We start from the raw sequence: 24,970 nt of genomic DNA, 5'->3' as shown, positions 1-24,970 counted from the left end.
GTGTCCCATCTGTGTGCAGGGGCTGAAGGACCTGGGCCATCTTCTACTGATATCCCAGGCCACAGCAGAGAGCTGAATTGGAAGTAGAGCAGCCCGGACTTAAACTGGTGCCCATATGGGATGCCCATGCTGCAGACTGGTGTTTTAACCCACTGCACCACAGCGCTGGCCCCATAGATCAGTTTTTTTTTTAAAAGATTTATTAATTTATTTGAAAGGCAGAGATAGAGAGAGAAATATCTTCCATCTGCTGGCTCACTCCTCAAATGGCCTCAGTGGCTACAGCTGGGCGAGGAGCCGGAAGCCAGGAGCCAGGAGCTTCCTCCAGGTCTCTCACTAGGGTGCAGGGGCTCAAACACTTGGGCCATCTTCTGCTGCTTTCCCAGGCACATGAGCAGGGAGCTGTATCAGAAGTGGAGCAGCCAGGACTTGAACCGGTGCCTATGTGGGATGTGGCTTCATCCAGTGTGCCACAGTGCTGGCCCCTCTGAGATGTCTTAACATCAGGTTAATTCTCACCTTAGGTTGAGTTGGAAAGTGTTCTTTCCTCTTCTGTCTTTTCAAACTAATTCTTTAAATGTTTCATAGAATTTACCAGTAAAGCCATGTAGTTTTGGGTTTTTCTTTATTGGCAATTTTTTAAAAAGATTTTATTTATTTATTTGAGAGGTAGAGTTACAGACAGAGAGAGAGAGAGAGAGAGAGAGAGAGACAGAGAGAGAGGTCTTCTTTCTGTTGGTTCATTCCCCCCAAATAGCCACAACGGCTGGAGCTGCAACGATCTGAACCGGGAGCTTCTTCCAGGTCTCCCACGTGGGTGCAGGGGCCCAAGCACTTGGGCCATCTTCCGCTGCTTTCCCAGGCCACAGTAGAGATCTGGATCGGAAGTAGAGCAGCCAGGACTAGGACCAGCACCCTCTGCCCTCTGCCCTCTCACCTTTCCCCTCTCTCCTCTCTCTACCATAGGTGGAGGATTAATCTACTGCGCCATGGTGCCAGCCCCTTTATTTGCAATTTTCAAATGACTAACTCAGTCTCTTTACTTGCCTCAGATTTCCTGTTTTCTCATGAGCCGGGCAGTGGTTTGTGTCATTCTAGGAATCTGTGTGTGTCATCGAAGTTATTGAATTCATTGGTTTATTCGTTGTTTATGGTCTTTCCTTATCTTTAGTGTTGTGCACTTATACTACCTTGTGTGCAAATGTGAATTTCTTTTACATTTAACTTGTTGTGTACCTTTAATCTGAAGACTTGTTTTTTTATTTTTTTTTTATTTATTCATTTATTTTTTGATAGGCAGAGTGGACAGTGAGAGAGAGAGACAGAGAGAAAGGTCTTCCTTTTGCCGTTGGTTCACCCTCCAATGGCCAGCATGGCCGGCGCGCTGCGGCTGGCATACTGCGCTGATCTGATGGCAGGAGCCAGGTGCTTCTCCTGGTCTCCCATGGGGTGCAGGGCCCAAGCACTTGGGCCATCCTCCACTGCCCTCCCAGGCCACAGCAGAGAGCTGGCCTGGAAGAGGGGCAACCGGGACAGAATCCGGCACCCCCACCGGGACTAGAACCTGGTGTGCCGGCGCCGCAAGGCAGAGGATTAGCCTAGTGAGCCGTGGCGCCGGCCTAATCTGAAGACTTCTGCCTGTCCACTTATCTGGAAAATTCAGACATGATTTCTTTGGAATTTGCTCCCCTCCCCCATTTTTTCCTTTTTGTTTTTACGGAACTTCATGGGTCTCTAAGTCTGTTTATGTTCATATTTTCCATCTCATTTCTTAGAATTGAATTTAGGATCATTTCCTCAGTTTACTTTTTTTTTTAAGGATTTATTTTATTTATTTGAATGAGTTACAGAGAGAGGTAGAGCCAGAAAGAGAGAGAGTCTTCTATCTGCTCGCTGGTTCATTCCCCAAATGGCCGCAATAGCTGGAGCTGAGCTGATCTGAAGTCAGGAGTCAGGAGCTCTTTCTGGGTCTTCCACGTGGGTGCAGGGGCCCAAGGACTTGGGCCATCTTCCTTTGCTTTCCCAGGCCACAGCAGAGAGCTGGATCAGAAGTGGAGCAGCGGGGACTGGAACCGGCATCCATGTTGGATTCCGGCGATGCAGGCTGGGGCTTTAACCCTGTGTGCCACAGCGCTGGCCGCCTCAGTTTACTTTTTATTTTACCAATTCTCTCTGTAGTTGCATTTCATTTTTTATGGAACCTGTTGGGTTCTTAACTTCAACATCATTGTCTTCTATTCCTACTTAGTAGTTTTTCTTAAAAAATGTTTACTGAGAGAGAGACAGACAGACGGAGCTCTCCCATCTGCTGGTTCAGCCCCTGAATGTCTGAAGCTGAGAGCCTGAAACTGAATCCATGTCTCCCATGTGGGTGGCAGGTGCCCAAACTACCTGACCCATCACCTGCTGCCTGCCAGGAGCCTGGGGTGGGAGCGGAGCTGGGACTTGAACCCTGGCCTGCAGTCCCAGGTGTGGGCTTCCGGAGCAGCATCTGAACCGCCAGGCCGGGTGCCCATTTAGCACCTTTCCTAGCTGCCTGGTCCCCCCGCGCTGTCTGACCTCCCATTACGGTTTTTGTCTGTTCAGTCACTTTATACAGGCATTTGTTTTCGAGTCTGTCAGATGTTTTATGTTTTCCTAGTTACTTCTTAGTGTTCCTGAGGGTTTGCTTCCTCATGGGGTTCGTAGTTTGTAAAAATGTTTATTTTCACCTACTTCAAAGGCAGAGTGTTTCTGTCTCTCTTTCACACATGTATGCGTGCCTGCACACACACACACACACACATACACATACACATCTTCGTACGTCGGTCAACTTCCTACATGCCTACACTGCAAACAGCCAAGGCTGGGCACCGCTGAAACCGGGAGCCCAGAATTCCTTCTGGGCATCCTGCATGCGTGGCAGGAACCCGACTACTAGGCCATCATTGGCTACCTTCAGGATGCATCATCAGGAGACTGGACCAGCAGCTGCTCAGCCAGGGGGTGTGTGTGTGTCCCAGCTGGTGGCCTAACCCTCTGTGCCGACAATGCCCGCCCCTTGGTTTGTCCATTTCATCTTGAGTTGCAGAGGGTGGGCTGCTTACCAACAAGACATTCTGGAAGTCTGATGATGAAGTGCCCACTCGTCATGAGCCTGAGTGGACTGTCCAGGTGGGCTGCAGAGCAAAGCTATCGAGAGGCCCTTGTCCCTGGAGCTTGGCTTGTCCAGCTGCGGCTCGCCCGATAGCTGTCACCCCCTCACCGCCTTCCCCCAGGCCTGCCTAACAAAATCCCTCCGACCCCCGTCACACGCCCTTCTCCCTGCTGCACCTGCTCCGGAGCACTTCTCCCACCGGCACTCATCTTGGCGGCCCTCTCCCCCGGCTGGGACGTGGGCTCTGTGAGAATGAGTCTTCGTCCCTGCTCCGGCCCCAGCACCTGGCGGGTGGTTTGCCCGTGAGTGAGCCCGAGGCGTCCTCTTTTCACGGAATCCTCTCAGCCTGTTCTGCAGCTTTTGCCCGCGCTGGGATCACACCTGGAGCAGGGGGTGAGCAGTGTGGCCCTCCACGCCTCTCCTCCACCTGTGCCCACACACTGCCTGCCACCCCTGCCCGTGTCCACGCAGCTGCTGAAATCCGTCGTGGGGATGTGAGTGCCCCGACGTCTGGGGCAGAGGGCACAGCCGCTGTGGTCCTTTCCTTAGGAGGTTGCCATGGAGTTAGGGGCCGGGCAGGTGAGGGCGTGGAGGACCAGGCTGGGTGCTCTGCCCAGCTGTATTCTGCTGGTCCATAAATGGCCTCTGGAGGTCTGAACCTCCTTATGGCTTCATTCTGAGCGTGCCCCTTGGTGTAGGAGCTGGGTCTGAGTGGCTTGTCAAAGGGCAGGCGGCGGCAGGGGCATGCCGGTGATGGGGGCCCAGGGACTGTGCTTTCCCGTACCGTGCCTCTGGCCCCGTGGGAGGCGGTGTGGATGGTGAAGAAGCCCTGACTCTCTGGCTTGCCCGGCCCTGGGTGAGTGTGGGTCAGGAGTTGCATGGAAGCAGGTGTTAAGGGGACCTCTGGTCAATTCAGCTCCGCCCTCCTGATCTGTCACACTGGGCTAATAAAGCCAGATGTCCCCCTGTCCCTGCTCCGCCCCTTCTGCTGTGGAGAGTGCAAGGGTTAACGTCCTCCAGCTTGGAGGGCCCGTGATGGTGGGGGGAGGCGCGACGAGAACAGAGAGTTGTTGTGCAGTGAATGAGCCCTCAGTCTGACTTCCTGCACTTCGTGTCCCGTGTGCTTCATTGCTGGAGAGATCGGCAGCCCTGGGCCTGTGCACCCCGCGGGGAGCTGCCCCCACCCCCATCACGGCAGCGAGGAATGAGAGAAATGCAGAAAGTGTGACCCACACGCAGAACGCGTCTGAATAGGACGTTTATTGAGGGCAGGAGGCGTGCGGGCGCTTTAATTCCCGGGGCTGGTGGTGGCAGCTCACTGCTGCTGGCCTCGAGCGTGTTAACTGCTGGGCTGCCGGCTCGGGAGGATGCCGCCCTCTGCGTGTGCCCATGGGAGCCCTGTTGAGGAAGGCGGTAGGTACAGGCTGGGCCGCTAGGGGAGGGTGAGCCTTGGCAGCCACCTGCCAGGGAGCCTGGCCAGCCGCAGGCGTGGGGGCCAGAGGGCAGCTTCCTTCCTTGGGAGCTCAGGAACTGGGGACAGGTGCCCTGGCTGCTTGGGTAGACCTGTCCGCGTTCCTGGGCGACTGCGAGATGATTCCCATGATCCCTTGGGAGGTGACAGCAAGTGGCGTTGAGGAGGGTCTTCTTCCGAGGGTCTTCTCGGCCTGAACCTTTGGAGTTGGGGTGGCTGTGGGAGGCCCTGGCGGCAGGCACCGGGGAAAGCAGAGTTAATCCCACTTCTTCCTGAAATTTCCTTTTCCCAGAATCCACAGGGGGGTGGTTGTTTTGGATCAAACAAGTGGTGGCTGGTGGGGCAGGTGAAAGGGGTTCTCTCCCATGCCAGATGGACGCCGGGTCAGGCGGGGCCCCGTGCCCCCCATTTCTGCAGCTGTGGGCAGCGGGAGCTAGAGGGCTGGGGCAGCTCGTGTCTACCCTGGGCTTGTCTTTCACACCCTGATTCAAATTCTCCCTTTTCCTGGAGTGACCTCTGTGGCCCTACGGCCTGTGTCCAGAATCTGGGCTTTAAGTGACTGCCGCTGCCCAGTGGGCCAGCCGGAATCCTGGTCTGAGTATGCTTTGGGCCAGGGAGAAAGCTCCTCTCCTCCACCCAGGAACTGGTTGGATGAGTTTCCCAGGCCGCTCTGCGGGAGGCCTCTTGGCCTGGGAGGCGGGGACATGGGGGATGGGCAGGCACTGTGGGGTGGGAGGGGCCTAACGGGCCCTGCAGGACTCAGATCCCCCAGGGGACGTGTGTGACCCCTGCCCCCTTGAGGCCAGCTGCCTCGGAGAGTCCCTAACCTGTGCAGGAGCCCTGGAGAATCCTCTTTCCTGACTTAGGGCCGCCCTGGGTGGAGAGGGGCGTGGGGGCTCCTTGGAGCCTGCCTGAGGCGTGGGAGGGCTGGGGTGGGGTTCCCAGCTGCCAGAGGTTCTGGATCTGGAGGCTTAGGACTGAGGGAGGGTTGTGTTTGGGGAGCTGCCTTCCGCCCTGCCCCCTCCCCCAACTCTTATGCTTTGGAAAGGGAAAGTTGGGAATCTGGGGAAATTGACAGTCCTCACTCTAGTGGTGGGAGGCACAGCAGCCCCTTCCCCACCCGGAATCCCGATGGGGATCCCCACCCCCACCCCCGCCCGGTGTTGGAGACCTCCAGCCTTGCTTCTTTTTCTAGAACAGGTAGTGTTCACGGCCACACATTTATCTTGGGCCTCATTTCTTCCCTGGCACACACCTTGGAGTGGGTCTCATTCCTCTTTGCAGCCCCATCCCCGGCTCGCTCTCCTCCTGGGAGCTCTCTCTGAACAGTCAGCACCTTCTTGGGGAACCCTGCATTCTTCTGGAACAGTCCTCAGCCCTGTGCACGCCGCCCGCTATGGTCCCACGTCACTGCAGTTAGTGCCTTTTTAGGGCATACTCTTCCCGCCCCGCTCCTGCCTGTCTTGGTAATTGTTCTGCCTGACCTGGTTTGGGTGTGTCCCTTCTCACAAGGCTGCACACATTCCTTCTGTCTGTCCTGACCTGCCTTCCGGCCTGGCCTCTTGCTGCCAGATGCCCAGGTGCTTGGGCCTGAACTCTCCCTCCGTGGCATCTGCTACTGCCCTCCACAGTGAAAGCTTGCTCACCATTCATGACTCAGCCAGAATGTCACCTCCACCTGCACAAGCTCCCTGGCCTCCCAGTTTCTCTGGCTACTCCCTGTCTCAGCACAGTTTGTTTATTCTTGCTCCTGCACCAGCACTGGCGGCATTGTTTTGTGAATAATGTTTCTGTAGCTGCTTTTCCTTGTAGAGTTCAAGTTCCTCAAAAGACAGGACAGCTTACTCATTTCTGTGTCCCCAGGGCTTAGCATCGTGCTCAGAAGTGTTGAGCACATAGAGGCAAGGCCATCTCGAACTCCCGTGCCACTCGCGACACCACTCTCTAGCTGGCTGCTGTTGCCGATGCACCTGTTTCTCTCACTGCAGTATAAGCTCTTGGGAGCGGGGCCTGAGAGTCAATCACCGTTGTGCCTCCCACAAGGCCGCTGTGATGTTTCTGGGCCAAGGAGGTGCTGAGAGATACTTGTCAATGAATGAAGCCTGAAGCTCACGGCTCTGGGATGAAGGGCACTGGTGTGTTTTAACTGCAGCCAAGGCGGTGGGGCCTGCCCACTTGCTCCCGTGGGATCATCCCGCCCAGAGCTGGGCTGCTTTGGCGAGTGCTCACTGTAGTCCTGAGCCCTGTCCTGCAGCTTCCCCCGTGTGATAGTCCCTGTGAGCGCTGGGGCCCTTGCCAGCACCTCTCTCCCTAGCGTGCCTCCTAGAGCTGGGTGGGAAGCCCCAGGCCCGTGTCTCCATGGTACTTGCTGGTCCCTTCCTTGTGCTCTGGCTCTCTCCACTTGCCTCTCCTCCTGGGCCTGTGCAGGCCCACGGTCTGCCTTGGCTCTGCTCCTCTCCAGCTCTGACTCACTCACCCTTCATCATCTGGTCGACCTTCTGTCGGGCTGGCCTGTCAGATGCTTTTCCTGTCCACCTGAATTGCTCTGTATTTTCCCTTATAAGGTCATGGTCCAGATTGGTGCTGGCATCATAGGGGATGGGTAAACACCAGGCTGGTGGGGAGGGTTGAGTCATGCTGGTTCACCAAGTTTAACTTGTGCCTATATTATTATTTAAGATTTTATTTATTTAAAAGGCAGAGAGAGAGAGAGAGAGAGAGATCTTCCAGCTGTTGATTCATTCCCCAAATGCCCTCAACAGCCAGGGCCGGGGCAGGCCAAAGCTAGGAGCCTGGCACTTCATCCTGGTCTCCTGCATAGGTAGCAAGGACCCAGGTACTTGGGCCCTCATGCACTGCCTTCCCAAGTGCATTAGCAGGGAGCTGGGTTGGAAGTGGACTTGAACTGGTACTCTGATGCGGGATTCTGGAGTTGTGAGTGGCAGTTCTACCTGCTGCACCACCCTGCTGGCCCCGTACTTTCCTTGTTAGTTTGAGATGTGGATCAAAATTTTCAGGTGCAAGTCTGAACAATCTCTTGCCTTGGTGCTCGTGGGACAAGTAGGATTGATGCGTCATCACCCCCCCGCACCGTTCTCGGTGGGCGCGCTGGGTGCTACATGTACAGGTTCCTTCCTTGTTTCGTCTTAGTACTGGAGACACCTGTTGAGGTAGGCACCACCTACTATGCCCGTTTTGCTGATGAAGACCTTGAACTTCGGTGAGGTCCAGGGACTTGCCCAAGGCCACAGAGAGCCAGGAAAGTTGGAGGAGCTGGAGCGGAAGCCAGCCTGCCTGACTGGGCTGCAGGGCAGGTGGCCTCTGTGGGATCCTGCACACCCTTGGGGTTTTCTCTTCTCTGAGGGGAACTCAGCGGGTCCCATGGGGTCCCCCATGCCTGGCCATTCTCGCTGAGCTGCTCCAGTGCCTGGGAGCCAGAGGCAGGATAAGTGCTGATGGTTTGGAGTGTGGCTCCCTTTTCCTGGCAGCCTAGAAGCCTCAAAGCAAGCAGCCCTGCAGGGCAGCTGGTGGGGCTCATTTGAAAGGCTGGGTCCCCGAATTTGCGACTTAGCAGTGGTCCTGTGAACCTTTTGGACCAGAGCTGAAAGAGAGAGGGCCTCTGGGAACTTGGGTTCTGTCTGTGATGAGCAGGGATCATTTCCAGCACCTCTGTTAGTGGTTTCCTTGGCTGTACCGTCTTCCGGGGACACGGCACCAACTTGGTGACAAGTTGTGCCGGAAGCCACTCGGCTGTGAGCAACGGCAATTTAGGATCAGTGGTAATTGTCCCCAGCTGGCTTTAGTCCAGGGGCTATAGAAACAGGACTTTTTTGGTGCAAAGAGTTCATGAAAAATGTGTGTTAAGAAAAAACTATTCACGGGTTTCAAAATTTCTTTGCACCAAAGTAAACTTTACCTTTTAATTCCACTTTTCTACAAGCTTTTGGAAGTACCTTTGTCTGTCTTTCTTTCTTTCTTTCTTTCTTTCTTTCTTTCTCTTTTTTCTTTCTTTCTTTTTAAAGATTTACTTATCTGAAAGCGTTACACAGAGAGAGGAAAGCGTTACACAGAGAGAGGAGGGACAGAGAGAAAGTTCTTCCATCCGCTGGTTCACTCCCCAAATGGCCACAATGGCCAGAGCTGCACCGATCTGAAGCCAGGAGCCAGGAGCTTCTTCCAGGTCTCCCACAGTGGGTGCAGGGGCCCAAGGACTTGGGCCATCTTCTACTGCTTTCCCAGGCCATAGCAGAGAGCTGGATCAGAAGTGGAGCAGCTAGCTGGGACTCCAACCAGCACCCACATGGGATGCCAGCACTGCAGGCGGCAGCTTTACCTGCTACACCACAGCGCAGCGCCGGCTCCTTTGTGTTTCCATGAAGCTTCCTGGTGGACTGCTTTTCCTGGGAGATGGGGTGGAGGAGGCTCAACTGCAGTCCGTTTTCTCAGATTGGTTCCTCCCCCCTTCCTCCCTGTGGCGTGGCAGGGTGGCTGAGCCCCTGCTCTGGCCCTCATCTGGGGCCAGGTGGCACAGGCTGATGGGGTGGATGAGCAGTCACCCATCCCCCCGTTTCCTGGCTCATTGGAAACTTGCTGGCAGTGACTCATGTGGAAACTGATTAAGGAGGAGGAACTGGCTCCGGGCCTGGCCTGGACCACTGCTTACCTTTCTCCTGCTGTGGGCGTGGTGCGAGGTGCTCCAGACACGATCCCCAGTCCTGCCGGCCTTTGTCGAGCGCCGAGTGGTGCCTTGGCCTCTGTCGCATTGAGAAGAAATGCACCTGGGAACATTTCTTCTAATGACACTCGGGTCATTAGAATTCAGAGCCACGTGTGTGCCTGTTCCTCACTGCTGCTGTGACAGTCAGTCTCACCAATGTTAGTGGCTTAAAACAACACACGGGTGGGTGTACCATCTGCAAGGTCTGGATGTCAGAAGTTAGGCCGGGGAGACGGGCATTCGGTGCGGTGGTTAAGAAGCCACTTGGGCCACTAGCATCCGACAGTGGGATGGCAGGATTTGAGTTCTGGTTCTGCTGCTGATTCCTCTGCTCAGGTGCACGCTGGGAGGCAGCAGATGATGGCTCATGTCCTAGGGTTCTTGCTGGCCACGTAGGAGACCTGGGTTGAGTTCCTGGCTTCGGCCCGGCCCGGCCCCAGCTAGTGTGGACATTCGGGGAGGGAACAATTGGATGGGACATCTCTGCTTGCCTGCCTCTCTCCCTCTTGCTAATAAATACCTCCACCTCTGCAAAAAGAAAAAAAAAAGGGGGGGGGGGCCTTGTAGGCTTAATAAAATAAAATAAAAATAGTGAAGAGGTGTGAGCCAGGCTGTGTTCTCGGAGCCATGGTCCTTGCGGAGGCTCCCGAGCAGGAGTTCTCCCCTCCCCTTCCAGCCTCCCGAGGCGACTTAGGCCCCTTCCTTTTCATCTTTCGCCAGCAGCGTAGCTTCCTCCAGTCTCCTCCGTCCATCACAGAAACAAGTCTCGGACCCTGACCCTTGCGATGACCTTGGGCCCACCCAGCTGCCCCAGGACCAGCCGTGTCCCCTTCTCAAGATCCTTCACTTGATCACACCTGCAGAGTTCCTTTTGCCATGGACAGTCATGTGCCTAGGTTCTGAGGGTTAGCGTGAGCATGTCCTTGCTAGGGGCATTATTCAGCCTGTGGCACAGGACCTTTCACAAGGGCATGGGTAGGGTGAGGGTTGGACACCTGCATCCCATATCAGAGACCTGCCTGCTTTGTGCTTCTGACCCAGGTCCCTGCTGATGTGCCTGGGAAGCGGCAGATGATGGCCCAAGTTCTTGGGTTCTTGCCACCCACCAAAGAGACCCAGATGGAGTTTCTGGCTCCTGGAATCAGCCTAGCTGCAGCCATTTAGGGAATGAACCATTGGATGGAAAATCTCTCTATCTCTGTTTCTGCCTCTTTGTCACTCTGCCTTTCAAATAAGTAAAAAAAATTTTTTTAAGATATTAATGTTTTCTTTATTTGAAAGGGTTACAGAGAGAGGTAGAGCCAGAGAAAGAGAGAGGTCTTCCATCTGCTGGTTTACTCCTAAATGACCGCAACGGCCGGAGCTGAGCCGATCCGAAGCCAGGAGCCAGAAGCTTCTTCCAGGTCTCCCACATGGGTGCAGGGGTCCAAGAACCTGGGCCTTCTTCCACTGCTTTCCTAGGCACATTAGCAGGAAGCTGGATGGGAAGTGGAGCAGCCAGGACCCGAACCAGTGCCTGTATGGGATGCAAGCATTGCAGGTGGCTGCTTTACCCGCTACACCATAACACTAGCCCCCCAAATTTTTGAAATTCCCTTCTCCATGAATGGAGAGCTCCCTCATATGTGTTGGGAGGGATGGGAAGTGGTTGAGGCGGCCTTTCTGGTGAGGTGACTTGGCTCAGTGAGTAGAGAGAGAGGTCTGGGGGCATGTTGCAGACACAGGAGAAATGCGGGGGTTCTGGGGAGTGGGAGCCGAGGGGCGTGGACATACTCATTGTAGCAAGGTGCAGGCCGCGTCTCTTCCCTTCCTAGGCTGGGTGGAATTTTCCAGGTTTCAGTCTCTAGGCCCAGGCCTCGTCCCCTGATTCGGGGTGGGGGGGCCCTCTGCCTTCCTGGCGGCTGCAGCTGCTGTGGGGACCCAGCCAAAAGCCGTGGGCCCCAGCACTCTTTGGTGGTGGGAAACAAATTCTCCAGGGAAAACAAATTTGAGCCAGCTGGGCTGGGTTCATATGGCCTAGAAACCCTGGTGGCAGTCTGGGGACAGTCACGTTGCTCACCTGGGACAAAGGGCCCCTCCCCGGGGCACCTCCTGTGTCCTTAGGGTGCTCAGGGCCCCAAGTCCCCAGGGACACTGAGAAGGGTGAGCGGGAGGAGGCTGCTGAGGAAGGGGGCGGGGTCCCAGACAGCAGGTGCAGACTGGGGAGCAGTGTGGCAGGGAGGGGAGCCGAGCCACAGGTGCGAGCATAGCTTAGACTCCAGGGTCTCGGCTGAGGGCTCTGGAAGTTCACGTTGCTTCCACCCTATTAGTCTGGCGAAGGTGTGGGTTTTCTCTGTTGTTCTCTCTGGCATCCTCGGGGGTGGAGTCAGGGGGCCTTGGGCCATGTAGGCTTTGAGAATGCCAGGGCGTGCAGGTGGCACTTACGGCAGGTGCCTGTGGAGTTCTTCCCCTACTGAGCTCATGGACTAGGGAGCAGTGGCTTTGGGGGAGCTTCCGGGCCCACTGGAAAGAAAGGTCTCTGGGGACCTTGTCAAAGAGGGCTTTGCAGGTGCCGGGCCTGAGACACAGGGTTTCTGGAATACTGAGTCATTGATTAGTGACTGGCTGCGTTGAGTCACCTGGAAAGAGGTCACGGTGGGCGGGGGGGAGTGTTGGGAACCTGGAGACGGGGGCGTGGCGGGTGGAGTGGGCGTGGGCACCTGGCTGGAGGGCTTGGCTGCTGTCCACTGCGTCACCCCCTTCTCTGGGCTCCTCTTTCCCCAACACATGGTATCTCCCAGGATGCACTGGGAAGGCCTGGGTGCTCGTTCTGGCTCGAGGGTGAATCTTTCAGGATGGGCTGGTGCTCACTGGGCAGGAAAGAAAGGTTGCCCTGCCCTGGGCGCTGGGGCATTCTGGGCTCGGCACTAGCACTGGTTCCATCATCTCTTAGGGCAGGTGCACTCATCACACGGGTCCTCTCGCGTGCCCTGCCCCCTTGTCCCTCAGCCCTCCCTTTCCTGGGCGCTGGGTTCTGTTCTAGCGAGGCCTCCTGTCCAGGGGAGAGAGAACGAGAGCACGAGAGAGAGAGAGAGAGAGAGAGAGAGAGAGAGAGAGGGCGGGCTTGTGAATGTGGCCTGCTGGGCCCTTCCTGAGAAAGTTACAGTTCAATCCTGGTGACCCGTGCTTTCCCCCTGCTTCTCTCTGCTTCCCATGGCCTTCGACCCTTCGACCTGGAATCCGGATTTATCATTTTGTTCCAAGGGGAGAGTGAATGGCCAGGGGTCACATCGGAGCAGGTCCACAAATAGCCCCAAAGCCTCCCGGCTCTCAGCTCTCTGGAGCATCGCCGGGTAAGCTCCAGCAGAGTCTCCCTGTGCCCCCTACAGCTTATGCAAAAGCAAAGCCCACAGCCGGGGCATCTGGGGGCTGTGACTAATCCTTTGCCTGTGGCCCTGGCTGGAGTGAAATCCGCTAGAGACACAGTGGCAGGAGAGTGTGCACTGTGGAGCCCAAGTTCAAATCCAGGCTCTGGTTTCTGCTTCGTGGCCTCAGCGTGGCCAACCCTGGCCCTCATGGTGTAGAGCTGTTCTAGGGGATAAGTGGCCCAGCAGGTGCACAGCGCTTAGAATGTCTTAGCAGTCGGCTGTTAGGCTTTGTTTTAGCTCCAGGAGAACTTGAGCTTGGGTACTGCTTTCAAAACATGAGCTTGGTTTGCAGGCTGGCTGCTGTGTTCAACTGAGGAAAACTATGCCGAGTGGAACAGGTGCATTGTTTTCTGGGCTCCAAGTGGGCTTGCCTTGTGTGGCTGTTTGCCGTGGGATCCCCCTTTGGTGACAAGGCGTCCGCTGATTAGGATCCCCTGATCCTGTGTGCATGTTTGTGTGTGTGTGTGTGTGTGTGTGTGTGTGTCTCTTGGGGCAGGGCTGTGGTTAATCCTTGGCCTTGAGGCTGTGACCTGCCTGCCTGTGAGCTCCATCTGGGACTTGGGCCTTTTCCGCTCAGCCTCCCCACAGGAGCTGGGTGAATCTGGGAAAGATCCTGTTGTTCCAGCTGGGACGGATGGGTGGATGGGTGGATGGGGCTGGGGGCGGTGCCTGGCCACGCAACGCGCTGTGAAGATCGGAAGGGCCTTGGGGCTGGGCAGGAGCTTGGGTCTTTCTCCTTCTTAGGGCTGGAGTGACGGGGTGGGGGGGTGCTTCTGTGTGAGGGGAGGGTCTCGTGGATTTAACTCTCAGGGTTCTGAGCAGGAGGGGGCAGAATGTAGCAGCTTCCTCCCTCGTGTCGCGTGTGGAAGGGGACACCAGAGTGGCCCTGGTGCTGTCGCGCGTGCCCCTCTGACAAGTGGGGGCTACAGAGCACCTCGGAGGTGACCCCTCTGGCTGGGACACTGGGGGGGCCGGCCTTGCAACCCTGGGAACTTCTGAGAGTGTGTGGAAGGAGACTGCAGGCCTGGGAAGCTGGGGAGGCTCCCAGAAGGCGTAGAGGTTGGCGTGCGTCACAGAGGCTGGAGGTGGGGTGGGGGAGGGAACAAACACCCTTTGCAACACTGGAGCTCACGGCCGCTGACTTTCAGGTTGGGCAGAGGCACCAAAACCAGGGGCTGCCTGTCAAGGGTGCCAGAGGGATGCCACCTTCCAGAAACTTCTCCTCTGGGCACGAGCACTCTCCCTTGGACTGTCTCTGTGGTCTAGCAGTTTCTGAGCTAGGGGTGGAAGGCGTGGGCCATTCGTGGTGAGAGGGATGCCCCAGAATCGCCTTAGTGCCCTGTGGAAGTGGTGACAGATGTGTGTTCCTGATGTCTGTGAGCTCTGGTCCTGTGGGGTGGCACGGGGTGGCCCATTTCTCCCCAGAGGCCACTGCCTGATGCAGGCCCTGCCCCACCTGCTCTGGGTGGGCCTGCCTGTGAGCTGCATCAGCTGTTCAGGGAGTAAAGTCCTCCCGCGGCGGAGGTGGCCGTGTTTGCCTTACCTGGGCGTAGCTTCCGGTTTTCCATGCGGCTCTGCCAGAGAGCTGGGAGCTAGCGGAGCCTCAGCAGTGCCTCGGGCCTGGGGAGTTTCCTGGGCCCTGTGTGAGTCAGGGACCTGCCCGTGCCAGGTGGCAGGTGTGGGCCAGAAGGTAATGCTCCTTTCCCGGTCAGCATCCACAACCTTCAAGTTCACGGTGAAGTCGCTAGGGCCCCTGGGGTTTTGCAGTCTTGGGGAGACTGGTACATGTGTTGTCTCATTGCTGGAAGGGCCAGGTCTCTGCCTGTCCCTGTAGGTATCCCCAGCAAGGCCCCGACAGCTGGGCCCCTGCACAGGACTTTCTTCCCAGCTTCCATTGTGGGCGTTTGCCCTGTGCCCAGACACTGTGCGCAGAGCCATGTGGGCAGCAGGGTGCATCCTCCTTGGAGCCCCAGCACTGGGCAGGCCGGATCCATCTCCTGAGAACCCAGACGGCAGGGCTGAGCTGTGAGTTCCCTGGAGGCGTCCTGCGCCACTGGCTGCGCTGTGGAGGGCGGGGGCGGCCGTTTCCTGGGACCCTGAGTTTCCAGGTCGTTTACTGTCCCTGCTGTGGGCGACCTCCCCTCCAGCCCAACAGGGGTGCAAGGCTGTTGCAGGCAGTTACTGGGGCATCCCTGGCATTCGGTTTTGTGCTTGGTTTTAAACCATAGCGAAATTTGCAGCCTCGCCTCACTTTTAGGTGCAGGGTGCGGTGACGTAATTTAGCGCATTCAGTGTTGTGCAGCTTGTAAAGCTGAACTCGGAACCCATTACCTAATCGCTTCCCCGTCTCCGGGCAGCCACTTTGCTGTTTCTATGGGGATCCTCTGTCTGTTTTGCTCCAGAACCTCCCCGGGGCGCCCCCGCCAGGCAGCGATGCCAGGATGCCCGTCTCTGCCTCTCTCCGCCACCACGGCAGCCAGGAGCGGCCGGTGAGCCTGACCTCCACCACCTCCTCGTCGGGCTCGTCCCGTGACAGCCACGGTGCCATGGAGGAGCCCAGCGCCCCCGAAGCCCCCGCTGAGAACGGGGCGGGCTCCCCGCGCGGCCGGCACGTCCCCAACAGCAACAACTCCAACAGCTGGCTGGGCGTGAAGGGGCCCCTCTCCCCGTTCAGCGGCCGCGCCGCAACAGGGCCTGCCCACCACAAGCTCAGCTACCTGGGCCGCGTGGTGCGGGAGATTGTGGAAACCGAGCGCATGTACGTGCAGGACCTGCGCAGCATCGTGGAGGTGAGTGTGGGCTGGGGGCGTGGCCTGTGGTGGCCCCGCCTTCTGTCTTTCGGGAAGGGAGGGAAAGTTCTCCCTGCCTCCAGTGGAGTGGTTCCCAGGCCTTGCTGGACCAGCTTGGGCTGGTATGAGACCCTTCGAAAAGTACATGGAAAATGAACTTAAAGCATAAGTTGATTCTGGGGGCAAAACCCTTTGGAATTCGTGCATGCCAGGGCCTCTTCTTAACGTGCATGGAAGATGCCTGCTAGGAAAACACTGCACAGGCTGGCTCCGCGGCTCACTAGGCTAATCCTCCGCCTTGCAGCGCTGGCACACCGGGTTCTAGTCCTGGTCGGGGCGCCGGATTCTGTCCCGGTTGCCCCTCTTCCAGGCCAGCTCTCTGCTGTGGCCGGGGAGTGCAGTGGAGGATGGCCCAAGTGCTTGGACCCTGCACCCCATGGGAGACCAGGAGAAGCACCTGGCTCCTGCCATCGGATCAGTGCGATGGGCCGGCCGCAGTGCGCTGGCCGCGGCGGCCATTGGAGGGTGAACCAACGGCAAAGGAAGACCTTTCTCTCTGTCTCTCTCTCTCTCTCTCTCACTGTCCACTCTGCCTGTCAAAAAAAAAAAAAAAAAAAAAAAAAAAAACCACACACACACACACCGCACAGATTTCAGGATTTTTTGGCACCATCTCTTTTAATTCCATTTTCCATGTACTTTTTTTTTTTTTTTTTTTTTTAAGGGTCCTTGTAGAACTTCTTGCAGATGTTCAGGGCAAAAGCACTGATGACAGGGGACCCCAGCCGGGCTGGGAAGACAACACCGGACCCTGCTCCACGGGGATGAAATCGGTGTCCCATTGCTGCAGCATGGTGCCTGAGGCTGGGTGCTTTGCAAGGCAAAGGGGTTGGTTTAGCTCATAGGTTGGGAGGCTGACAGTGTAACCTCTGATGAGGGACTCTGGCCGCCCTCGTGGTCAGAGGGGGTGCAGGAGGGATCCCCTGGGATTCTGGGGGTCAGGCTTGCTGTTTTATCTTCCCACTTGGCCACACCGAGGACCGACCTCCCAGCACAGGTACAAGCCGAACCCTGGCAGGGAGGTAACGGAACCCAGCCACCTGCGTGCAGGTGCCCGCCTGCTCTGCTGTTTCCTTTCTGTAGCTTGTCTCAGGCACAAGCTTGCCTCTCTGAGTCTCAGTGTCCCCTCTTCAAGATGAAGACGCCCCTGCCTAACGCTCACCCGTGCAGGGCCCACAGCGGGTCCCTGCTGGGGAGGGAGGGGAATTAGCTTGCTAGAGCTGTCCCATAACAAATTTCCACAAAGCTGGCCAGCTTAGACCAGCAGAAACGTCTTCTTACGTCAGGAGGCCGGAAGCCCCAAATCACAGTGCTAGCCCTGCTGGTTTGTCCTGGAACCTCCGCCTCTCCCTGCCCTGGGGAGGGTGTTTCCTGCAGTTGCTCTCAGCCTCGTTGGCTTGTAGAGGCATCCTTGCAACCTCTTCCCTAGCCCTGTTTCTCAGTGAGGGCGGCCCTCATTAGATTTAGGGCCCACTCTTTTTTTTTTTTTTAAAGATTTATTTTATTTCTTTGAAAGAGTTACAGAGAGAGGTAGAGACAGAGAGGGAGAGGCCTTCCATCCACTGGTTCACTCCCCAGACGGCTGCAACAGCCAGAGCTGTGCTGATCCAAAGCCAGGAGCCAGGAGCCTCCTCCGGGTTTCCCACGTGGGTGCAGGGGCCCAAGGACTTGGGCCATCCTTCACTGCTTTTCCAGGCCACAGCAGAGAGCTGGATTGGAAGTGGAGCAGCTGGGACTAGAACCGGCGCCCATATGGGATACCGACTCTTCAGGCCAGGGCTTTAACCCGCTGCGCCACAGCGCCAGCCCCAGGGCCCACTCTTTACCCTAAATGATGTCATCCTGAGATCTGTAACTAATGACATCAGCAAAGGTGCAATTTCCAAGTAAATTCCCCTTCTGTGGTTTTAAGTGGACACACATTTTTCGGGTGGACACCGCCCAGCCCAGCACAGCGGGCGCTGTCAGTGGAGACCGCTGTAAAGTGCGGTAGAGACAGGAGCTGTGCCTGGGGGGTGGGGGTGTGGGGGGCCAGGACACAGCCAGCCAGGCGAGCCGCACTCTGACTGCCTGGCTGCACACAGGACTACCTCTTGGAGATCATCGACACGCCCGGGCTGCTGAAGCCAGAGCAAGTCAGTGCTCTCTTTGGGAACATAGAAAGCATCTATGCACTGAACAGGTATGTCCTGCTGGGGAGGCCTGCCCCCAGGCAGCCCTGGACGTGGGGTCTAGGATTGGCAGGGGTGGGAGGCAGTGGAGAGGGTGTGTGTTTGCTGGGGCCAGCCGCCTGGGGGCACAATGCTCTCTCCCTTCTCCTCGTCATCCCCACTGTTCACCTCTTGTTTTCTTCTCCTTCCTACTGACCCCCCGAGAGGTCGGGGCTCCTTGGAACTGTTCTGAGCTATGTGTGGGATGCACAAGCCAGGCAAGACCAATGGGGGAGGATGTTCCAGGCCCACTGAGGGGCTACTTCACAGCAGAGGGGGGCTCCTTGAGGGCCAGAGTCTGCCCCTGGGGAACCAGAGCCTCTCCAGGGAAAAAGCACTGGTTAGGAGAGCAGAGATGGAGGGGGACAGTGATGGGTGGAAGGGACCATCCACCACCCCCTAGGATGAGCAGAGAGACCTCTGCAGCTGGACAAGTGTGGGAGGACAGGGTGCCGGCGAGCCTCGGGCCGATGGCTGGGTTGGGAAGAGAGGAGGTATACTGATGGAGGAGGCAGGGAAGACACAGATGGAGGAGGCAGAGGGACGCTGATGGAGGAGGTGGGGTTTGCTGTTTCCAGGGTTTCCTGCAGTGCACCCGTCTGAGGACAAGGGGTGCCAGAACCCACCCTGTCTCTTCCTGTGCCCCTCGCCCTTTCCTCCTGGAGGCCTTGTTCCTTTGCAAGTCCCCCTTCTCTTCCCCCTTTAACCTTGGCTTTTGTGTGTTTGACTCCTGCCCGCAGAGGAGCTGTGACCCCTCCCGAGGTGGGTACTGGGGTCCCCTCTCCCTCTCCCGCTTGCCAAGCACGCGTCCCCCTCGCCCGCGTCTGTGTGCTGTGCCTGGAACTCTCTGTGGCTGCCGCTGCAGGCAGAGCCCCTTCAGAGGGTGCAAAGTCCCGCCGTTGGCATGACAGCAGCTGGGGTGGGGGTGTCCATGTGTGGAGGTGGGGTAGGGACTTGTGGCTGCGCCTGGAGGCTGCCGAGGCGTGAGGTCTGATGGCCACCCTCCCCCCTCCCCCCAGCCAGCTCCTCAGAGACCTGGACAGCTGCAATAGTGACCCCGTGGCCGTGGCCAGCTGCTTTGTGGAGAGGGTAAGGCGGGCTGGGTCCCTGTCCCTTGTCCTGCATCATTGGGAGTTCAGAGAGACAGGAGCACCCTGTGTAAGAGGACTTGGTCCTGGAGACCCCTCTCTCGGTGGAAAGGCATGTGGGGGGGTCTGCTGGGTGGGCGGGACATCCTGGAGACCCCTCTCTCCAGGGGAAGGGTGTGTGGAGGGGTGTCTGCTGGGTGGGTGGGACATCCTGGACGAACGGGTCTAAACATGGGTCTACAGGCAGGAGGGGGTAGGGGCGCAGAGTGGAACCCTGGGTGGGGAGGGCTGGGGGGTCTGTCTCGGGTACTCCCCCCAGGCTTTCCTCTCATGGGAATCTCCATGAAACCACTGTTTTTGGTCTCTCCCTAGAGCCAAGAGTTTGATATCTACACTCAGTATTGCAACAACTACCCCAAGTGAGTGGCGGGGTGCAGAGGGGAGGCAGAGCTGTTGGGTGGGTCCAGAGGGTTCCCCCCACCCCCACCCCAGCCTTCCCCAGGCGATGACCACGGCCTCCCTGCCCACTCCCAGCTCGGTGGCCGTGCTGACGGAATGCATGCGAGACAAACAGCAGGCCAAGTTCTTCCGGGACCGGCAGGAGTTGCTACAACACTCGCTGCCCTTGGGCTCCTACCTGCTGAAGCCCGTGCAGCGCATCCTCAAGTACCACCTGCTGCTCCAGGTAGCCCCAGCCCCTCCCGCACCGGGGGGCGGGGCTGAGACCTGTGGGCGGGGCAGCGGGGCCTGAACCTCCCTCTCGCACAGGAAATCGCCAAGCACTTTGATGAGGAAGAGGACGGCTTCGAGGTGGTGGAGGATGCCATCGACACCATGACCTGCGTGGCCTGGTACATCAACGACATGAAGAGGAGACACGAGCATGCCGTCCGGCTCCAGGTCCTGGGGGCCCGCGGTGGGACTCGGGAGATGGTGGGGGGGGCGACCGTGGCCGTGCCGCCTGGATGAGCCACGGTGGCCGGGTCTGCATGAGCCCCGGAGGCCTGTGGTGGGCTGACCCCGGCACCGGCCTCTCGGCTGCAGGAGATTCAGTCGCTGCTCATCAATTGGAAGGGGCCGGACCTGACCACGTACGGGGAGCTGGTCCTGGAGGGCACCTTCCGTGTGCACCGCGTGCGCAACGAGAGGACCTTCTTCCTCTTCGACAAGACGCTACTCATCACCAAGAAGCGGGGCGACCATTTTGTCTACAAGGGACACATCCCGGTAACCGGGCAGCCCACCCCTCTCCTTCCCGGGGCTCCTCCTGTCTGTTTCCTTGGGTTCAGGCGCCATCCCTCTGACGTGACCCTGCTGCTCCCCTGGGGACCCCAGCCGGGGACACGCCCCCCGCCCCGCCCCCCTCCACCACCCACCCCGCTCCGGGTTTCACGGCTTTTTCCCTCTGTCCCCAGTGCTCCTCACTGATGCTGATCGAAAGCACCAGAGACTCCCTGTGCTTCACCGTCACCCACTACAAGCACAGCAAGCAACAGTACAGCATCCAGGTGAGACTTGAGGGACCTCTGCTTACCTGGCTCTCCCAGGCTGCAGTGTCGGCGTGTGTCCAGTAGGGGTCGCTGCAGGCACTTCACCCAGGGTGGGGTCCCAGCACAGCCCCACAGCCACTGAGCAGGAGTTCTGGTCCTGTAGTAACGGCCCCGGGCTCCTTTCCCTTTGGTCCTCCCAGGCCAAGACGGTGGAGGAGAAGCGGAACTGGACCCATCACATCAAGAGGCTCATTCTGGAGAACCACCATGCCACCATTCCCCAGAAGGTGAGTCCCCAGGGTGCTGCTCCCCAGCCTCCCGCTCCTGCTGGGCTGCAGGGAGATTGTGCCCCCCACCCCCAAACCAGCTCTTGAGGGGCTGCTGGGGCCAGCTTACTGGATGGTGCCGGTAGGTCAGATTCGACGAGATCCAGCCCCGTGGGCGAGGGAGGCATGGTGCCCGGGAGGTGGTAACTAGCTGGCTTTCCTTCCCTTCCAGGCCAAGGAAGCCATCTTGGAAATGGACTCCTACTGTGAGTGCATGCTTCTCTGCCTGTTTATCCTCCAGGGTGCCCATCGCTAGGTCAGGCTGTGCTGAGGGGAGCTCTGTCTGACAGCCGGCGGTCAGCCGCCTGCGTGGTCAGGGCCTGGGTCCCACTGAGAATCTTGGTCCTAACGTTAGCAGGTGGAAGAACATGGGAGGTGGTGGGAGCTCTGGGGGATTCTGGCTCCTGTGGCTGGGCCAGGGCAGGGGTGGGGTGTGTGTATGTGTGTGTGAGATCCTGGCCAGGGTCAAGATCCCAGCCAGATGCCTGGTCCCCTCCCCCTTGTGCAGATCCCAGTCGGTACCGCTACAGCCCGGAGCGGCTGAAGAAGGCTTGGTCCTCCCAGGATGAGGTGTGCACCCAGCACGTGCGCCAGGGGCGCCGGCAGTCTGGTAAGGGAGGGGGGGCTGTGTGGGGAGAATCTGCTTTCTAAGACCCTTCACTGGGCTTGTGGCGACGTTGGGGGGGCTGTTGTTCCCAGCTCTCCAGAAATCCTGGGAAAGGCAGGGTGACGGGCGCTAGGCCTCCACCAGGAGCCCAGAGTCCTTGGTACCACATTGTGCAGTTCCCCTTAGGACCCCCAAAACACTGGTTCCCTCAGGCTCGGCTCCCTTCCATCCCCGTCTCCCCTTTGCCACTCAGTGGAAGGTTCTGGAATGACACAGCTGGAGCAGACCCTGGTCTTTTTGTTTTGTTTTGTTTTGTTTTTTGAAAGTCAAAGTCACACAGGTAGAGAAGGAGAGGCAGAGAGAGAGAGAGAGAGAGAGAGAGAGAGAGAGAGAGATATCTTCCATCTGTTGGTTCACTCCCCAGTTGGCCACCATGGCCAGAGCTGGGCCAATCCGAAGCCAGGAGCCAGGAGCTTCTTCCAGGTCTCCCATGCCAGTGCAAGGGCCCAAGGACTTGGGTCATCTTCTACTGCTTTCCCAGGCCACAGCAGAGAGCTGGATCAGAAGTGGAGCAGCTGGGATATGAACTGGTATCCATATGGGATGCCGGCACTGCAGGTGGAGGCTTTACCTGCTATGCCACAGTGCCGGCCCCAACCCTGGTCTTCAAGCAGCACCGAGTCCAGACGGGAAATGTTTACTCTGAGTCTAGAGCGGGGGGGTAATGTTGCATTTTCCTCTCCTGGGTTTTCTTCCGTCACTGGACTTGCCACTGTGTTCTGATTCACGGAATGAGTCACCTGGCTCTCTGGTGGTGATGGTGTGTGTGTGTGTGTGTGTGCACACTCTGCCAGCCTGTCAGAGGCCCAGGGAAAGGTCTCGGTCAAGGCGAGTACCTGTCGGCTGTGCACATGGGCTGGGCGTAGTAGGGGTGAGAGGGTCTGTGGGCCAGCTCCAAGGAGGATTTGGAGTGAGGAGGCAGTGTTCTGGCTTGGACCCCCAGGCGCACTGGGTTTTGATTGGCCCACTCCAGGGGTTGCTTGAACACCTGTGTGCGTGGACATGGGTGATGGCCTCCTAGGAGGCAGAGCCGGGTGGTGTCTGTTGTGTTTTGTCTTGTTTGACTTTGCTCTGGATGGGTCTTGAGCCCTAGGCAAGCTCGCTGTGGTTAACGTTTTATGGTTAAAAGTCCCCACATGGAGATGCTGTGTGGCTAGTCTCTGGCTGCCTTTCTTTCCCTCTCCTCTGGCCCTGTAATCATCTTCCCGTCTCCCAGGCTTTCTCTCTTAACTTGCCATAGCTTAACAAGGGTTCTTTTAAGAAGTTAAATGGAAACCGAACCTGTGGATTTAAAAAAACCTTTTGCACCAAAATAAACTTTTTTTTAAAGATTTATTTATTTATTTGAAACAGAGAGAGAAAAAGAGGCAGAGAGAGAGAGAGAGGTCTTCCATGTGATGGTTCACTCCCCAATTGGCCATCACTGATGGTGTGGGAGATGCCAGGTGTCCAGGGAACCTAGGGTGGCCGTCAGGGCAGCTGGCAGTGGAGGTGTTGATCTGTCCTCACGGCTCTTCCATGGCGCCGAACAGTGTCCTTTCTCATGGGCCCTGGTGTGTGTCTGTAGCAGCCCTTCCTCCCCTTTCGGGTGGCCGTCAGGGCAGCTGGCGGTGGAGGTGTTGATCTGTCCTCACGGCTCTTCCATGGCGCCGAACAGTGTCCTTTCTCATGGGCCCTGGTGTGTGTCTGTAGCAGCCCTTCCTCCCCTTTCGCCCTGTTGGAGATCAATCATTTATGTGGCACAGTGGTGAACATGTGTGGGTGCCCCTGTGCCATGGTGAGGTGCCTGAGTTTGCGTTCCAGTTCTGCTGCCAATTCCGGTTTCCTGCCAGCTCGCCCTGGGGAGGCCGCAGTGTTGGCTCGAGTGCTTGGGTCCCCGCCACCTGGGTGGGAGACTCAGATTGAGTTCCCGGCTCCTGGTTTTGGCCTGGCTCAGCCCTGGCTGTTGGTGGGCATTTGGGGAGTGAGCTGGTGGATGGGAGATTGCTCTGACTTTTAAATTTATTAGGAGACCAGGGAGTCGTTGAGAGGAAGGACCGGGGCCACGTGTGAAAGCTCATGGCCTGGCCTGGCCACCTGCTCCAGCCGTATCTGCGTCTTATCTGCTTCCTCCTTCCAGACAGCAGAGATGGGCAGACAGGCTCATGGGTGGGGAATGTCCGGCCTCCAGGCCGTATAAGGTCCGGGAAGTCATGTGGTCTGGCCCTGCCAAGGCACCCATAGGCAGGACTCAAAATTCAATAGATCTATTGTAGGCTGCTTTTCAAGGTGATAATCTTGTATGGCCCACAGATGATGTTATAAATATCCAAAATGGCCCTGGGTAGAACGAAAATTTCCCTACTGTTGCACTAGGTGAATAAGTCAGATCCGATATATATATATATATATATATATATATATATATTATAGTATATATATATATGATTATTATAAGTTAGAATTACAGAGAGGGAGAGAGAAAATCTCCCAACCGCTGGTTCACTCACTAAATGGCTGCAACAGCCCTGACTGGGCCAGGCCAAACCCAGGAGCCAGGAGCGTCTTCCAGGTCTCCCATGTGGATGCAGTTTCCCAAGCACTTGGGCCATCTTCCACTGCTTTCCCAGCCGAATCAGCAGAGAGCTGGACCGGAAGTGGAGCAGCTGGGACTCGAACTGGCACCCATGTGGGATGCCAGTGCTGCAGATAGTGGCTTAACCTGCTGTACCACAGAGCCGGCCCCTATATTATGTCTTATGTAGTTGGCTACTTTATTAAAGATTTTTTTAAAGATTGATTTATTTATTTGAATGGCAGAGTTGCAGAGAGAGAGAGAGAGAGAGAGACAGAGAGCGAGGTCTTCCATCCGCTAGTCCACTCCTCAAACAGCTGCAATGGTCAGGGCTGGGCCAGGCCTCGCCAGGAGCTCCGTCCTGTGGCGCCCACAGGGGATTCCGGCACTGCAGATGGCAGCCTAACCTGGCACAGCACAGCACCGACCCCTACAGAGTCTTTTTTTTTTTTTTTTTTTTTTATTGTATTTCAAAGGCAGAGAAAGAGAGAGACATACCTTCTGCTTGCTGCTTCCCTCCCCTAAATGGCTGTGATGGCCAAGGCTGGGCCAGGAGCCCAGAATTCTGAGCCTTCTCGTGGGTGGCAGGGGCTGAGCACTCGGGCCATCTTCCTCTGCTCTTCCAGGTGCATGAGCAGGGAGCAGGGTTGGAAGTGGTGCAGCCGCCACTCACACTTCCTACGTTGAAAGAATGAGACTTTTTCTGCTTCATACCTTAAAAACAATTAGGTATTTTGATGCAGATAGAATATGTGTATGTTGTGTGTGTGTGTGTGTACATGTGCACATGTGTGTGTTTCTTCCTTACAAAGTAAAGTTCTTCCTTACAAAGAGACTTCAAAAAGTTCTTGGAAAATGGTATTAACAGATAAGTTTATTTTGTTGCAAAAAAAATTGGAATCTCACACAGTTTTTTCATAAGTGCATTTTCCATGACCTTTTTATTTTAAAAAAATGATTTGAGAAGCAGAGGAGGAGTGAGAGAGTGCATGCACACATCTGCTAGTTTACTTCCCAGATGCCTACAACAGCCAGACCTGGGCTGGGGCTGA

The 24,970-nt window shown here is 56.9% G+C and overlaps 1 protein-coding gene and 1 long non-coding RNA gene across 12 annotated transcripts in view; one reads left to right on the top strand and one right to left on the bottom strand.

Annotated features, from left to right (window-relative positions):
* Positions 1 to 24,970, top strand: part of PLEKHG3 (pleckstrin homology and RhoGEF domain containing G3) — a 49,072-nt gene that overhangs the window by 17,096 nt on the left and 7,006 nt on the right. For 8 of the 11 annotated variants that reach the window (XM_051838751.2, XM_051838749.2, XM_070065038.1 and 5 more), the window contains exons 1-12: positions 4,396 to 4,552; positions 15,137 to 15,523; positions 17,668 to 17,765; positions 18,813 to 18,882; positions 19,254 to 19,300; positions 19,416 to 19,566; positions 19,650 to 19,781; positions 19,926 to 20,108; positions 20,297 to 20,389; positions 20,572 to 20,658; positions 20,870 to 20,903; positions 21,206 to 21,307. In XM_051838751.2, coding sequence (XP_051694711.2) covers positions 4,529 to 4,552; positions 15,137 to 15,523; positions 17,668 to 17,765; positions 18,813 to 18,882; positions 19,254 to 19,300; positions 19,416 to 19,566; positions 19,650 to 19,781; positions 19,926 to 20,108; positions 20,297 to 20,389; positions 20,572 to 20,658; positions 20,870 to 20,903; positions 21,206 to 21,307 — 1,408 coding nt within the window. In that variant the 5' untranslated portion in view covers positions 4,396 to 4,528. Of the gene's footprint in view, positions 1 to 4,395; positions 4,553 to 15,136; positions 15,524 to 17,667; positions 17,766 to 18,812; positions 18,883 to 19,253; positions 19,301 to 19,415; positions 19,567 to 19,649; positions 19,782 to 19,925; positions 20,109 to 20,296; positions 20,390 to 20,571; positions 20,659 to 20,869; positions 20,904 to 21,205; positions 21,308 to 24,970 lie in introns of those variants that run through there. The other 3 variants (XM_051838747.2, XM_051838746.2, XM_070065037.1) reach the window with 1 other exon arrangement.
* On the bottom strand, positions 4,382 to 6,003 carry LOC138847186 (uncharacterized). The gene is made up of 2 exons (XR_011384833.1): positions 5,866 to 6,003; positions 4,382 to 4,838 (listed from the first exon to the last, which is right to left on the bottom strand). It is a non-coding gene; the product is annotated as an uncharacterized lncRNA (long non-coding RNA).

The sequence above is a fragment of the Oryctolagus cuniculus genome, chromosome 20 (assembly GCF_964237555.1).
Source record: "Oryctolagus cuniculus chromosome 20, mOryCun1.1, whole genome shotgun sequence".
NCBI lineage: Eukaryota > Metazoa > Chordata > Mammalia > Lagomorpha > Leporidae > Oryctolagus > Oryctolagus cuniculus.
Note: the sequence above shows the minus strand (reverse complement) of the source record. Positions and strands in the feature narration are given on the sequence as shown.